Below are 17286 nucleotides of genomic sequence, written 5' to 3' on the forward strand. Positions count from 1 at the left end.
GGGACTCACTGGCAGTTGGTGTGACTCCTCTATTTGAATTTTGGACTGCGCTGTAGCCCTGCCTCTGGAGCCACCACTGAATGAATGCTGTAGAGCAGGGGTCTTCAACCTTGGCCCTCCAGCTGCTGTGGAACTACACATCCCAGCATGCACTGCTACCTTTTTTATATAACAGCATGCTAAACCTATGGCAATGCATGCTGGGATGTGTAGTTAAACAGCAGCTGGAGGGCCAAGGTTGAAGACCCCTGCTGTAGAGTAAGAAGGTGTGGGTCATTTTTACAGGATGTAGTTCATATCCCGGCAGTTGGGATGGTGGTGCTCCGAATGCTGGCGCCGGAACCCCAACACCAGTCAGAATCTTGGCGCCAGTGACTGCCGGCACCCAACGGTAAGTATTGGGGCTTGGGGGAGGGGGGTGGGTTAGGATTAGGGTTAGGCCCTAGGGGAGAATTAAAGTTAGACTGTGGGGGGGACGAAAGGCTTAGGCTGTAAGGAGGGAGGGTTAGGTTTATGGGTAGGTGTAGTGATAGGGTTAGGATACTTACCTGCAGGTGTCGGTATCCTATCCCTGTCGGGATTCTGACCGCCCGGAACCTGAGCGCCGGTATCCCGTACCCAACCCCATTTTTACATCTGTAAGCTCGTTACTTTCATAAAGTGATCTGAGAATCTTTCATTCCGATACCCGGTCTGCTCACTCTCCGGGCACTTCGCTCACTGACTGCAATGGAAATCCACCATATCTTAAATCGTTAATAGAACCAGAATCAAATATCACATATTTATTAATACTATAATTCAAACAACAGGTAAAATAATTAAAAAATACTAAATGAAAACACCAATCATAAATTGTAATTCAGGGTCCCTCTTACACCAAGGACCTGATTCAGAGCCGCTCGCTCGCGCTGTGCGTTCACAAGCGGCCCGATGCTTTGCACATGCGCACGCTTTGTTCTGCGCGTGTGCGAACTACACACTGCGATAGCAACCCTCACTCACCCAGCAAAGGCAGCCCAGGGTAATGAGTGATAGGAGAGGCCGTTTGTGGGTGGTAACAGAGGCAGGACACTAATAACAGGGGAGTGGAGATGCGATCGCAGGCGTGCCTGGGTGTTTCAACGCCATTTTAGAGGCGTGCATAATTAACAGGCAGCGTCATAGTACACGTCACTTTTTTTTACACTGATTTCCTCGCAATGCTTGCGGTAGGGTAAAGCTACCTCAAGCACTGCGTTCGCATCCGATGGTGCTCCATGTACCAATGTTTTAATACACTTCCTGGAGATGACGTGTTGCTGGTGGGTGGCTCTGCCTGTGCGATTGGGCGTACGCTCAGACAAAGTGGGCGCACGCTAAGACATGGTGGGCGTGCTTATGCCTTGGCGAGCGATCGCTTCCCATGGCGTCACTTTGACAAATTTGCATACGCATCTAGTGAGCGTACGCAGATAGCGAACAGGTCTGAATCAGGCCCCAAGCCCTAACCGAGCGAGCCTAAATTGCATGGCTGCTGAGTGTGAAGAAGACTCAGTGGATGCGGTATTAGGTGCACTTGTATATCAGCTCTCTAATATAAATATTAGGGGTGTGCACCGGCCACTTTTCGTGTTTTGTGTTTTGGTTTTGGATCTGGATCTTTCTTCGTGTTTTGGATCTGGATTGGTTTTGCCAAAACCACCCTTCCGTGTTTTGGGTTCTGGGTTTTGTGTTTTGGATCTGTATTTTTTTGAAAAAAAGCATAAAAACAGCTAAAATCACAGAATTTGTAGGTTTTTCTGCTCCTATGCTATTATTAACCTCAATAACCTTAATTTCCACTCATTTCCAGTCTATTCTGAACACCTCACACCTCACAATAGTGTTTTTATGTCCAAAAGGTTGCACCGAGGTAGCTGGATGACTATGCTAAGCGACACGAGTGGGCGGCACAAACACGTGACCCATCTAGGAGTGACACTGCAGTGGCAGGCAGGATGGCAGTTAGAAAAACTAGGCCCCAAACTGTACATAATGCAAAGAAAAAAAGAGGTGCAAGATGGAATTGTCCTTGGGCCCTCCCACCCACCCTTATGTTGTATAAACAGGACATGCACACTTTAACAAATCAATCATTTCAGCGCCAGGGTCTGCCACACAACTGTGGCTGAAATGATTGGTTCGTTTGGGCCCCCACAAAACAAGCTGGCAATTAATGTGTCCCTGCACAAACTGGCTCTACGGAGGCAAGATGTCATCCTCATCCTCCTCATCCACCGATTCCTCACCCTCTTCAGTGTGTACATCCTCATCCTCACAAAGTATTAACTCGTCCCCACTTGAATCCACCACCACAGGTCCCTCTGTACCTTCTGGAGGCTGGTCTCCCTGGAAGAGCTGATAATTCATTTTGATGAACATCATCTTCTCCACATTCTGTGGAAGCAACCTCCTACGCCTTTCGCTGACAAGGTTCCCGGCTGCACTAAACACTCTTTCGGAGTACACACTGGAGGGGGGGCAACTCAGGTAAAATAGAGCCAGTTTGTACAGGGGCCTCCAAATTGCCTCTTTTTCCTGCCAGTACAGGTATGGACTGTCTGACATGCCTACTTGGATGCTGTCACCGATGTAATCCTCCACCATTCTGTCAATGGTGACAGTATCATATGCAGTGACAGTAGACATGTCAGAAATTGTTGCCAGGTCCTTCAGTCCGGACCAGATGTCCAAACTTGGTCCTGCCTGCCCTGCATCACCGCCAGCGGGTTGCTTAGGATACCTAAGTTTTTTCCTGGCAGCCCCAGTTGCGGGAGAAAATGAAGAAGGAGCCGTTGACGTGTCACGTTCCGCTTCAGCTGACAGTGTGTTCACCAGCAGGTCTTTGCACCTCTGCAGGCTTGTGTCGGCCGGAAAGAGAGACACCACATAGGCTTTAAACCTAGGATCGAGCACGGTGGCCAAAATGTAGTGGTCTGATTTCAACAGATTGACCACCCTGGAATCCTGGCAAAGCGAATGAAGGGCTTCATCCACAAGTCCCACATGCCGAGCGGAATCGCTCCGTCTTAGCTCCTCCTTCACTTTCTCCAGCTGCTTCTGCAAAAGCCTGATGAGGGGAATGACCTGACTCAAGCTGGCAGTGTCTGAACTGACTTCACGTGTGGCAAGTTCGAAGGGCTGAAGAACCTTGCACAACACGGAAATCATTCTCCACTGCGCTTGAGTCAGGTGCATACCCCCTCCTTTGCCTATGTCATAGGTGGATGTATAGGCTTGTATGGCCTTTTGCTGCTCCTCCATCCTCTGAAGCATATAGAGGGTTGAGTTCCACCGCGTCACAACCTCTTGCTTCAGGTGATGGCGGGGCAGGTTCAAGAGTGTTTGCTGGCGCTCCAGTCTTCGGCACGCAGTCGCTGAATGGCGAAAGTGGCCAGAAATTTTTCGGGCCACCCAAAGCGTCTCCTGCACGCCCCTGTCGCTTTTCAGAAAATTCTGCACCACCAAGTTTATTGTGTGAGCAAAACATGGGACGTGCTGGAATTTGCCCAGATGTAATGCCCGCACAATATTGGTGGCGTTGTCAGATATCACAAATCCCCAGGAGAGTCTAAGTGGGGTAAGCCACTGGGCGATGATTTCCCTCAGTTTCTCTAAGAGGTTGTCGGCGGTGTGCCTCTTACTGAAACCGGTGATACACAGCGTAGCCTGCCTTGTAACGAGCTGGCGTTTCTGAGATGCTGCTACTGGTGACGCTGCTGCTGTTGCTGCGTAAGGTGATACATCTACCCAGTGGGCTGTCACAGTCATATAGTCCTTAGTCTGCCCTGTTCCACTTGTCCACATGTCCGTGGTTAAGTGGACATTGTGTACAACGGCATTTTTCAGGACACTGAGGACACTTTTTCTGACGTTTCTGTACAGTCTCGGTATCGCCTGCCTAGTGAAGTGGAATCTAGACGGGATTTGGAACCGGGGACACACTACCTCCATCAATTGTCTAAATCCCACTGCACTAATGGCGGATACCGGACGCACGTCTAACACCAACATAGCAGTCAAGGCCTCAGTTATACGTTTTGCTTCAGGATGACTGCTGTCGTACTTCATCCTCCTCGCTAAGGACTGTTGGAGGGTCAATTGTTTAGTAAAAGTAGTGGTGTTCCTACTTCCTCTCTGGGATGATGAACGACTCCCAGCAGCAGCAGCAACAGCAGCAGCGGCAGCAGTAGGCGTAGCAATGCAGGATCCTCCGGAGGAATCCCGGATAGGAGAGTCAGTCATGCCAGTGATATGGCCTGCAGGACTACTTCCGATCCTGACTAAGGAGGAAATTGACGAGGAGGGAGTTGACGGTGTGGTTTGCAGGCGCTTGGATACAACAGGACAACGGGATTTAGGTGTCCCTGGACTGCTTACGGTCTGAGCCAAAGTTTCTGAACTTGACAGTAACTTTTTATGAACGCGCTGCAGGTGCCGTATAAGGGAGGATGTTCCTAGGTGGTTGACGTCCCTACCCCTACTTATTTCACCTTTACATATGGTACATATGGCAAGACAGTTGTTGTCCGGATTTGGATAGAAATATTGCCAGACCAAAGAGGTGGAATGTTTGGTCTTCTGCCCAGGCATGACCGTGATGGGCTTTTTCATCCCACGGACAACAACTGTCTCCCCCGGAGCCTGATTTAAACAAACCACATCACCATCAGAATCCTCCTCGCCAACTTCCTCCTCAGCGCCAGCTACACCAGTATCCTCATCCTGTTGTACTTCAACAGTGACATCTTCAATTTGCATATCAGCAAGTGGACTGTGGGTGCTCCTTTCAGCACTTGCAGGGGGCGTGCAAATGGTGGAAAGAGCCACCTCTTCCCGTCCAGTGCTGGGAAGGTCAGGCATCGCAACCACCACCACACTTGGACTCTCTTTGGGGATTTGTGATATCTTCTTAGAAAGCACAGTTCTTCGCTGTGCTTTTGCCAGCTTAACTCTTTTGATTTTTTTAGTGGGAGGAGGGCTTCCATCGTCATGTGAAGCTGAACCACTAGTCATGAACATACTAGGGATCGACCTTAGCCGTTCCTTGCCACTCCGTGTCGTAAATGGCATATTGGCAAGTTTACGTTTCTCTTCAGCTGATTTAAATGTCTTTTTCAAGGTCATTTTCCTGAACTTTGCCATTTGGGATTGTATGTGCCCTCTACTATGACATTGGGCATCGGCCTTGGCAGACGACGTTGATGGCATGTTATCGTCTATGTCATGACTAGTGGCAGCAGCTTCAGCACTAGGAGGAAGTGGTTCTTGATCTTTCTCTATTTTATTTTTATCGGAGAAAGTTTGGTCCTCCATTTATGTTATATCGATTTGATATATACGTGCGGCTAAACACAGAAAATAAATTTTTTTTTGGTTCGGACTGGAGTGTACTTTGTGGGTTACAGCACCCTTTAACGGTCAAGCCAGCCGGCCCTTTACTTATGACACAGGCGCACTCTTGGCACTACTTTGTTGATGCACGTGCGGCTACTGCGCACACAATTCACAAACACAGAAAATAATTTTTTTTTGGTTTGGCTTTGGACTGGAGTGTACTTTCGGGGGTTACAGCACCCTTTAACGGTCAAGCCAGCCGGCCCTTTACTTATGACACAGGCGCACTCTTGGCACTACTTTGTTGATGCACGTGCGGCTACTGCGCACACAATTCACAAACACAGAAAATAATTTTTTTTTAGGTTTGGACTGGAGTGTACTTTCGGGGGTTACAGCACCCTTAACGGTCAAGCCAGCCGGCCCTTTACTTATGACACAGGCGCACGCTTGGCACTACTTTGTTGATGCACGTGCGGCTACTGCGCACACAATTCACAAACACAGAAAATAATTTTTTTTTGGTTTGGACTGGAGTGTACTTTCGGGGGTTACAGCACCCTTTAACGGTCAAGCCAGCCGGCCCTTTACTTATGACACAGGCGCACGCTTGGCACTACTTTGTTGATGCACGTGCGGCTACTGCGCACACAATTCACAAACACAGAAAATAATTTTTTTTTAGGTTTGGACTGGAGTGTACTTTCGGGGGTTACAGCACCCTTAACGGTCAAGCCAGCCGGCCCTTTACTTATGACACAGGCGCACGCTTGGCACTACTTTGTTGATGCACGTGCGGCTACTGCGCACACAATTCACAAACACAGAAAATAATTTTTTTTTTGGTTTGGACTGGAGTGTACTTTCGGGGGTTACAGCACCCTTAACGGTCAAGCCAGCCGGCCCTTTACTTATGACACAGGCGCACGCTTGGCACTACTTTGTTGATGCACGTGCGGCTACTGCGCACACAATTCACAAACACAGAAAATAATTTTTTTTTTGGTTTGGACTGGAGTGTACTTTCGGGGGTTACAGCACCCTTAACGGTCAAGCCAGCCGGCCCTTTACTTATGACACAGGCGAACGCTTGACACTACTTTGTTGATGCACGTGCGGCTACTGCGCACACAATTCACAAACACAGAAAATAATTTTTTTTTGGTTTGGACTGGAGTGTACTTTCAGGGGTTACAGCACCCTTTAACGGTCAAGCCAGCCGGCCCTTTACTTATGACACAGGCGCACGCTTGGCACTACTTTGTTGATGCACGTGCGGCTACTGCGCACACAATTCACAAACACAGAAAATAATTTTTTTTTGGTTTGGACTGGAGTGTACTTTCGGGGGTTACAGCACCCTTTAACGGTCAAGCCAGCCGGCCCTTTACTTATGACACAGGCGCACGCTTGGCACTACTTTGTTGATGCACGTGCGGCTACTGCGCACACAATTCACAAACACAGAAAATAATTTTTTTTTTGGTTTGGACTGGAGTGTACTTTCGGGGGTTACAGCACCCTTAACGGTCAAGCCAGCCGGCCCTTTACTTATGACACAGGCGCACGCTTGGCACTACTTTGTTGATGCACGTGCGGCTACTGCGCACACAATTCACAAACACAGAAAATAATTTTTTTTTTGGTTTGGACTGGAGTGTACTTTCGGGGGTTACAGCACCCTTAACGGTCAAGCCAGCCGGCCCTTTACTTATGACACAGGCGCACGCTTGGCACTACTTTGTTGATGCACGTGCGGCTACTGCGCACACAATTCACAAACACAGAAAATAATTTTTTTTTTGGTTTGGACTGGAGTGTACTTTCGGGGGTTACAGCACCCTTAACGGTCAAGCCAGCCGGCCCTTTACTTATGACACAGGCGCACTCTTGGCACTACTTTGTTGATGCACGTGCGGCTACTGCGCACACAATTCACAAACACAGAAAATAATTTTTTTTCGGTTAGGACTGGAGTGTACTTTCGGGGGTTACAGCACCCTTTAACGGTCAAGCCAGCCGGCCCTTTACTTATGACACAGGCGCACGCTTGGCACTACTTTGTTGATGCACGTGCGGCTACTGCGCACACAATTCACAAACACAGAAAATAATTTTTTTTTTGGTTTGGACTGGAGTGTACTTTCGGGGGTTACAGCACCCTTAACGGTCAAGCCAGCCGGCCCTTTACTTATGACACAGGCGCACGCTTGGCACTACTTTGTTGATGCACGTGCGGCTACTGCGCACACAATTCACAAACACAGAAAATAATTTTTTTTTTGGTTTGGACTGGAGTGTACTTTGGGGGTTACAGCACCCTTTAACGGTCAAGCCAGCCGGCCCTTTACTTATGACACAGGCGCACGCTTGGCACTACTTTGTTGATGCACGTGCGACTACTGCGCACACAATTCACAAACACAGAAAATAATATTTTTTTTGGTTTGGACTGGAGTGTACTTTCGGGGGTTACAGCACCCTTAACGGTCAAGCCAGCCGGCCCTTTACTTATGACACAGGCGCACGCTTGGCACTACTTTGTTGATGCACGTGCGGCTACTGCGCACACAGTTCACAAACACAGAAAATAATTTTTTTTTTGGTTTGGACTGGAGTGTACTTTCGGGGGTTACAGCACCCTTAACGGTCAAGCCAGCCGGCCCTTTACTTATGACACAGGCGCACGCTTGGCACTACTTTGTTGATGCACGTGCGGCTACTGCGCACACAATTCACAAACACAGAAAATAATTTTTTTTTTGGTTTGGACTGGAGTGTACTTTCGGGGGTTACAGCACCCTTAACGGTCAAGCCAGCCGGCCCTTTACTTATGACACAGGCGCACGCTTGGCACTACTTTGTTGATGCACGTGCGGCTACTGCGCACACAATTCACAAACACAGAAAATAATTTTTTTTTTGGTTTGGACTGGAGTGTACTTTCGGGGGTTACAGCACCCTTAACGGTCAAGCCAGCCGGCCCTTTACTTATGACACAGGCGCACTCTTGGCACTACTTTGTTGATGCACGTGCGGCTACTGCGCACACAATTCACAAACACAGAAAATAATTTTTTTTTGGTTAGGACTGGAGTGTACTTTCGGGGGTTACAGCACCCTTTAACGGTCAAGCCAGCCGGCCCTTTACTTATGACACAGGCGCACGCTTGGCACTACTTTGTTGATGCACGTGCGGCTACTGCGCACACAATTCACAAACACAGAAAATAATTTTTTTTTTGGTTTGGACTGGAGTGTACTTTCGGGGGTTACAGCACCCTTAACGGTCAAGCCAGCCGGCCCTTTACTTATGACACAGGCGCACGCTTGGCACTACTTTGTTGATGCACGTGCGGCTACTGCGCACACAATTCACAAACACAGAAAATAATTTTTTTTTTGGTTTGGACTGGAGTGTACTTTCGGGGGTTACAGCACCCTTAACGGTCAAGCCAGCCGGCCCTTTACTTATGACACAGGCGCACGCTTGGCACTACTTTGTTGATGCACGTGCGGCTACTGCGCACACAATTCACAAACACAGAAAATAATTTTTTTTTGGTTTGGACTGGAGTGTACTTTCGGGGGTTACAGCACCCTTAACGGTCAAGCCAGCCGGCCCTTTACTTATGACACAGGCGCGCGCTTGGCACTACTTTGTTGATGCACGTGCGGCTACTGCGCACACAATTCACAAACACAGAAAATATATTATTTTTTTAGCACTTGGGGGGAGCACCCCTGATGGACAGAGCACCCCCTGGACAACACTACAGCACTCCTTTAGGACTGGGACACTGCACAGGACTTTGGAGTGGACACAGCCCCTATGGAGAACTGACTGCACAACACAGTCCAGCCAGCCCCTATGGACTTTGAAGTAGTGGACACAGCCCCTATTAACAACAGCAGCACAGCACAACACAGCCAGCCCCTATGGACTTTGAAGTAGTGGACAACAGCAGCACTACACTACACTACACTACACAGCCCTAACTCCCACCCTCCCTCTTCACTGTCCACAGCCGAGTGAGAAAATGGCGCCGACGTGTGTACCTTATATAGGATCCAAAACCCGCGAGACTCGGAAGGCGGGAAGATGACGTTTTGCCTCGATTTCAGATCCGAGTCAGGCGGGAAAAGTCGAGCCTGACTCGGATCGGACTCGGATCGGGGGGGCTCGGATTTCAGAAATCCGAACCCGCTCACCCCTAATAAATATCTAATCAGCCCAAAAATGTGGCAGCAACTCAGTGCATGAAAACAAGCAGGTTCAGTTTCTATTCAGACCAAACAACAGCATGAGGAAAAAATGTGAACTAGATGGCTTTAATCTTGGAGTTATTGTTGGTAACAGACTGGGTGTTTGGCCACCATCCAGCATCCAGTGAGAGCAATTTTGTGGACAAAAACACCTGTTGATGATCGGCTGTTTGTTCTCTACCGTGCACGAAAAATAGCTTTGCCAGTAATGAAACAGACCATTACGAAATAGATTATTGCTGCTATTTTTGCAGTTGTATTCTCTCTCAGGAAAGCCGGTTCCTGGAAAGATCATGTCTGACAGATTGCCAAGCGCCTCCTTGGCGTCGCGGCATATGGCCTTGAGCAAAGCAGCTCTGTAGGACAGCCACCGGGTCCTCTGTCCATAACTTCACAAAATGTTGCCACCTCAATGTGTTTGTTTCCTAAAGCAGCTAGCTTTGGATGGAAAGTTCTGTGCACAGCTTTGTCTGATTCTACACAAGGAACAGCTTTGAAACGAACGGTACTACCCAATCTAACAGTGTCTCCAAAATGTTGTTGGTACTGTCCTATGCGTGTTCGTAAATAATCAAAATAAATGTAAAGTAAAAATATGTTACTGCTCTAAATAGCACTAAGGAAGGCCCCCCACATCATGGGCTCTCTAAATGTAAACCCTCCTCTTATAGAGGGGGGGGGGGGGGAGGAGGAGAGGTGAGCTTCAGAGCTTTGTTTTATTTTTGAGTGAGTGAGTACCCCAGCACAAGTCCTGTATATCCCAAGGTAGCAGTTCCCCTAAAACAAATCAGTCAAACGATGAACGATTATTGTTCATGCGCGTTTACGTTTGTAGTTTATAGTTCAGTCAGACTTGTCAACTCATCGATTTTCATTAAGTTAATATGCAAAAATCGTTTGTAGTTCATAAAAATCGTTCATTACATTTAAATAAACATAGTAAATGAACAACTTTATAGTAAACGATTTTAGTTCATTTTTTCAAGGTACAAAATCGTTTACTAAAATCGTTCATTAACTAAATCGTTGTGTGTGTATGCACCTTCTCACTTTAGTAAATATAACCCTATAGCTGCATATACACACAGCGATTTAGTTAATGAACGATTTTAGTAAACTATTTTCTCCCTTGAAAATATGAACTAAAATCGTTGACTAAAGTTATTCATTTACTATGTTCATTTAAATGTAATGAACGATTTTTTAGAACTACAAACGATTTTTGCATATTCCCTTACTGAAAATCGTTGAGTTGACAAGTCTGACTGAACTACAAACGTGAACGCGCATGAATGAAAATCGTTCATCGTTTGACTCAGAAAGTGAACGATTTTTACAAATGATTATCGTTAAACGATATCGTTTAACGGTAATCGTTCAAAAAATCGTTGTGTGTGTATGCACCTTTATACTCTACCCCGCTGTGTGAAGTTGTGATTTCCGGTATTACACAGCGGCTGGGAGAGGGCAAAGGTATAATAACACGCTACCCACCAACCCACCCTCCCGCATCCCCACCTTCCGAAAATCCCACTATGACATTAACTCCAACAATCTCTCAAAAAGACGGCATACAATGTCATGACTTGTAATCCTTGCCATTATTTGAGGTTGCTGTCATTCAGGGCTGTAATCAGCAGCGACTCCTACTTTGGATGAGGGGGGTTTCCGCTGCCTGTGCTGCGGGAGACAGTAGTCCAGGGCGGCTGGGTCCTGAAGCCCCTAGAAGAAGAAGCTGGGTAGGGCTGCACAGACTGGCAGTCCCAGAGGGCAAAAAACACCTCCCCTGGGACTGCCTGTCCTGTGTGTGATTGGCAGGTAGCACTTCCAATGGGAAGCCACTGCCAGTCACAGCGTAGTCACAGACTACAGCTGGCTCACTGAGGTGACGGATTTTACTGGCATGGTGAAGCCCTACAGCCCCTAGGTAAAATCCACCAATGGCTATAATACATTATTATTGTATTATTTTATTATCTGTAGACTTATGGTATTTTTTTATGCATTTTCATATTGTATTTACAAACAGATTTTATTTTAAATGTCTTTATGTTATTTTCTTTTTATCCTGTCAAACAATATTTTTCATTTGTGAATTTCTGGCTGTTTTCGTTGTGTTTATATTTTTGCTCATCCTGACATAACAGTCAGCTCTTCTCTCTTACTCACCCAGTTTGTCTGACTTTGTATGAGCGTTTGGCCCATCTGTAAGAGTGTGTATATAATGTATATTATAAAAACATGAATGTTGTGCAGAAACACCTATTTGAAGCAGTGATGTCAGAAGATTGTAATGACGTATGTAAAAAACTACAGTACATAGCTTAGATTATATACAATTTCTTCACCAGTTGTTGTACAGTACTGTCTGATGCACTCCATGTGTTACGTTGCGTCTGTTTTCAGTCTGAGTCATTGACTGTAGTAAACAGATGAGGACAAGCTGCTATTGTAAGAAATAAATGTAATTAGAACAATCTGTGGGAAGAGTCATAGGCACACCTAGAAAATACATGTAAGCACTGACATGCGTTGCTAGAGACATACACTGGGACAGATAATTGATTTCAAATAAAACCCAGACGACTCATCATTATTAATTTAGGGGGAGATGTACTAAGACTTGGCGATAAAGTGGAAAATGTGAAAAATGACAGTTAGGAGCTGATTGGTTGGTGCTTTATCACTCTCCAAGGCTTAGGTAATCTGCTGTAACAGCTATTATATACGCACCTTATCATGTGAAACACTGACTTTAAATGATGCAAATAAAAAAAAATGTACATTCACTGAACTGATTTTATTTTCTCTCCTTTATCCAGACAGAATTGTGCACCCAGTAATTTTCTTTCCCTTCCCTCTTTTGCCTAGAGTTTGCACATCTGCTCCAAGCAATATGGACAAGCTCAGCCAATGAGGTAGTGAGTCCTTCGGAATTTAAGACCCAGATTCAAAGATACGCTCCACGTTTCATGGGATACAAGTAAGAGGCACAGTTCATGATTCTTCTGGCTGGGACTAAATATACAAATGCTTATTGTGACAGTAGTGGTTACTGTATAAATTATCTGTCCAGCACTGCTAATAATGAATACTGTACATACAATTATCTGTAGTGCTAAAAAAAAAAATATCACACTTAGGGGCATATTCAATTAGCCGAGAAAAGTCCCGACATCACTGGTTTTCAATGCGATAAAGTATCACGCTCGTTCCCGCTTATCCCCGTAATCAATTACAAATCAGCGAAAACGGGAACCGGCGACACTAACATGCAAAAAGTACTGTCAGATTTGGGGAATTCAGCCTGGCACCACCCAAAAGATGCACTGACATTGGGGATCACTATAGATACCCCCGAATAGCCCTGCTGAAGGTATTTGGGGTATTTAAATGATCTCAATAGCTGCTAATTAGCATCTTTGCATATGTGGTGAAGAATAGCATTTAGCAGGGGTGTTTTGGCTGAAAATAAGTAGTCCCAGCAAATTTTGGGTACATGAAAATGGGTGCTAGTATATTTTAAAGTTGCTGAAGTGAAGTTTTAAAAAACTTAAAAAATCCACCTGCCGCCAGCACCTGCAAACTTAAATACACCTGAGGCATACTTGGGGGCCCCCTGGAGTCTATTTTGCTAGATTTTCAGTTTGTCTTCCAACTTTGGACTTTTTCACCCCCAAAATGAAAGTACTTTTTTGGGGTGATCTGAAGTATTTTTTAAACTTTTTTTTTTTTACGCAGTTTATCTTTGGGGGACTCCCAAGGGTGCAGGTTTTTTTTTTCAAAGTTTGTACCCCAAAACTCTAATTCTGCACTTTTTTTCGACACCTATTCATAGGCGAAACCTTTTCGCCGATTCCAATGCATTGACTTTCTGCACCGACGAAAAGTCTTCAGAATTGAATACGGGGATAAGTTTTCGCATGGCGAAATGACGTCATCCGCGATACTTTTACGCAGAAACGGCCTTTTCGCCCCTATTTGAATACGGCCCATAGTGTCTGATTCATAGGTGGATGCTAAATCCGCTGTGGCTGCATCATTGTACGCAGCTTTACTGATAAAATATGCTAATGCCGCAGCCGCTGGGATGTGTACAGAGACGCCCGCTGATGCCGTCTCTAATATGTAGCTTGCTTACAAAGTCACAGCATCGGTTACACCATGGAAGGTCGCAGTTGCCGGCTGCAACACACCCACAGAAAGCTTATGACACGCCTGCGTTTGGCCAGTCACCCCCCACGATACCTCCTATAAAAGCACGCTGACGGTCAATCACTCTGCATACAAATACAGACTGCGATTGCCATCTCTAAGCCATCGCGACACATGGCCAGTGCAACGCAACCAACTGGAGAATCGGGCCCAAAATCTTCATCAACAAAATGAAAAGTCAAAAATAAACAGATATCACAATAATAATAACCATTCCACGAATAAATGAAAATAGGATTAAAATAGCTCCATTCGGATCATATATTGTAGTTTATGTATCATCTTACTTTATCCTGAATTAATAATAGATACAATTAATAAAATTGGAGGAAATTGCCATAAGATTACTCACAGTAGTCCTTATTATTAGATTAAGGTCTTTCACTTTGTAGATGCACTTAACAAAAGTGTAATCAATCACAGCACATAAATGCTTCCCACAGGAATGCTTGTATAAGTGAAATGGTCCAAACATGCAGCATACAAAGTGGCGATGAGAACTGATCTCGCTGACTTCGGCACACTGCGCATGCGCCATAGAAAGAGATAGGTGACTGCGCATTTCCCAAATCAGACTTAAGCACACGGAGAGCGTTCGTTAGTGCCTACGGCTTGATCCGCTATTCGACAGACCACGCTGTCTTTGAAATGGGAATTTCTGGGTTGTAACCGGGAGGCGACCGTGCAATTGCAATGACCTGATCTGCTTCGGGGGAGTGCCGTTGGACTTCAGACAATGGGCCTGATTCAGAGCCGGACGCTCTGACCAGAGCGCTCGCTCTGAATCAGGGCCCTCCTACCTAAACTTGGAGCGGCCTCCTGGCCGCTCGCATAGCTGTGGGTGACCACCCACAGCATATGCGAGCGGCCAAAAAGATGGTCGCGATGGTCAAGACCATCGCGACCATCGGGCTTGCGACAAGACCCTGCGGTAGGGTCTTGGTGACTGCAAGCCCTGAGCCAAAATCACTCCCACTGACATCACTAGTGATGTCAGTGGGGCCGGACCCAGACGGTAGGGAACGCCTCCGTCTGACAGCCACGCCCCCGGCACGCCCACCAAAGGGGGCGTCCTGTCACTCACCATCGACAGCACGCCCCCTTTGGTGCGAGACCCGTAACGACGGCTACCCCGTCGTTATTCGGGTCTCGCGCATGCGCACGACGGAGCTCCCTCCGTCATGTGCATGTGCACTAGGGCACCATCGACCCGCTTGCGAGTGCTCAGCGCTCGCGAGCGGGTCTGAATCAGGCCCAGTGTTTGTTTGCAGTGAGTGGACAGAGTTTTAGGGGTATATTTACTAAAGCTTCTAAAACAGACAAGAGGTGGTGTTGCCCATAGCAACCAATCAGATTCTGTCTATCATTTTCTAGAATGCAATAGAGAAATGTTAGCTAGAATTTGATTGGTTGCTATAGGTAACACTACCACTTGTCTGTTTTAGAAGCTTTAGTAAATCTACCCCCTGATGTCTGTTTCGGACAGATCCTTTGTACCCAGCATGGGGCGAGATGGCTGCAGCTATAGATGTGAGGACAATGGGCGGGATAGGCCTCCACATGCAGCCGCATTGAGTATTAGTATACACAGGCGGATTCTTGTATTACTATAACGCAGTACGCAGGCAGCCACGTGAAAAAACGGCTGCGATGTCTCCAACTAAGAATTATCCTTAACATATTGATAAATCTCATAAGAAGAAGGATGATTTGCATTTCATAAATACATGTTACATGTTGAATCTAGGAACAAGCTACATTCAGAAACAGCCCTCACTAATTACAGCCTATGCCATAGTCACATATATTCTGGAAACTTTAAATTGAAAAGCACAAACACATAAATGACAAGTGTTTCTTAATAATAGTAATAACCACTAATCTGATTGCATAGTAAGAGTATTTTATATCATAAGTCTGTCTTACATAATTGCCCTTCTGAATAATTGCAAGCGCCCTGTTGTGTTGACATGCAGTTTAATAATTTACTTATTAATCGGAATCCATTTTAATGCCAATCAAGATAAATACAATTAAAGAAAGTAGCAGTGCTACAATATATATGTATCACTGAGTATACATAAATGGACATGAAAAAAGACAGTTTAATAAAATATTAAAATAAATATACAAACATATAACACTATTTAAAATGAGCAATAAACTTCTTCCAATAGACTATTTGAATTGGACGGTGCCTGTTCCTATATATGCTTCCGGATAATATATGCAAGATATTATCAATCTAAATTTGAGAAAAACGTTTTTTGTCCAGTAGATGTATAGTTACCAAGTCCTTACACCAGTAGAGGGATGGTCCTATTGTCATACAGTTCCATATGCTGCACTCAGAGCCCTCAGATGTCCATGGTGTGGATGGGTGTTTAAATCCAAAAGGGTGTACACAGATATTTCCAAAAAGAGGTCCAATTCTTTTTAGTTACCAGAAAGCTGGTCCAAGCTTCTTAGGTTGTCCAGTATAAGTCACAAGGTCACTGTTAACCTTTACGTGTGTTACAGAAACCATAATATCATATATGATTTGAGCAATCATATATTCAAGATAATCCACTTGTCAGCTATTTTTAACAAACAACTGAATATAAAGTGTGTATAGGTCTGCCTCCATCTTAAGGCCCCCATATGTCAGAGATTGATTGCAGCAATCGTGCAATTTGCAATCGATTGTGTATAAAAATCTTTCCCTTTTTCAATCGATTGTGGCAATTCTGTAATTTGCAATCGATTGAAAAAGGGAAAGATTTTTATACACAATCGATTGCAAATTGCACGATTGCTGCAATCAATCTCTGATGTATGGGGGCCTTTATAATAACACTGTTTTTAGAAATATGAGTTAATTAGATGGCTAATTGGAATCATGTGCAAATGAGCAACCAATTAGAGGGGTATAAGAAGACCCTCCTGAACATTAAAATTTCACCTTTGAAAAAGCTGCTATATATACAGCTGCTATATATACAGTGAAACGTGTCATTTGCCTTTACCTCTATCCAACAAGTGACCTTGTGACTTATACTGGACACCCTAACAAGCCTGGACCAGCTTTCCGGTAACTAAAAAGGTACTTCTGTACTTTACGGACTCATTGCAGAGAGAACCCAAGTGTCTTACACTCATTATTATTATCAATCATGGTAATGTCTAAATCACCTTCACGGAGAGGACCCTGATGTCATCAGCCAGTGTCCAGCGTCATTCCCTACCATCCAAGTGGGCATAGAGGGGGAATATAACCTTGTGGCGAGCCACTGAGCCTGAAGCCTGGCAAGCGCAGCGAGCCCGCGAGGGGACAACTTTCTTCTTTAGGTAGGGACAACTTTTGGTACACAACTTTCTTCTTTAGGTGGAGACAACTTTCGGTACCATTTAAAACATTCATTGGGTTCTCTCTGCAATGAGTCCGTAAAGTACACAAGTACCACT

General features: G+C 45.6%; 1 protein-coding gene across 6 annotated transcripts in view; it reads left to right on the top strand.

Annotated features, from left to right (window-relative positions):
• USP2 (ubiquitin specific peptidase 2) overlaps positions 1-17286 on the top strand; it is a 102996-nt gene that overhangs the window by 56292 nt on the left and 29418 nt on the right. For all 6 annotated transcript variants that reach the window (XM_088455824.1, XM_088455823.1, XM_088455822.1 and 3 more), the window contains one exon: positions 12496-12607. In XM_088455824.1, the coding sequence (XP_088311950.1) occupies positions 12496-12607 (112 nt within the window). The remainder of the gene's footprint in view (positions 1-12495; positions 12608-17286) is intronic.

Source organism: Taudactylus pleione, unplaced genomic scaffold, assembly GCF_031769625.1.
Source record: "Taudactylus pleione unplaced genomic scaffold, aTauple2 ptg000671l, whole genome shotgun sequence".
Lineage (NCBI taxonomy): Eukaryota > Metazoa > Chordata > Amphibia > Anura > Myobatrachidae > Taudactylus > Taudactylus pleione.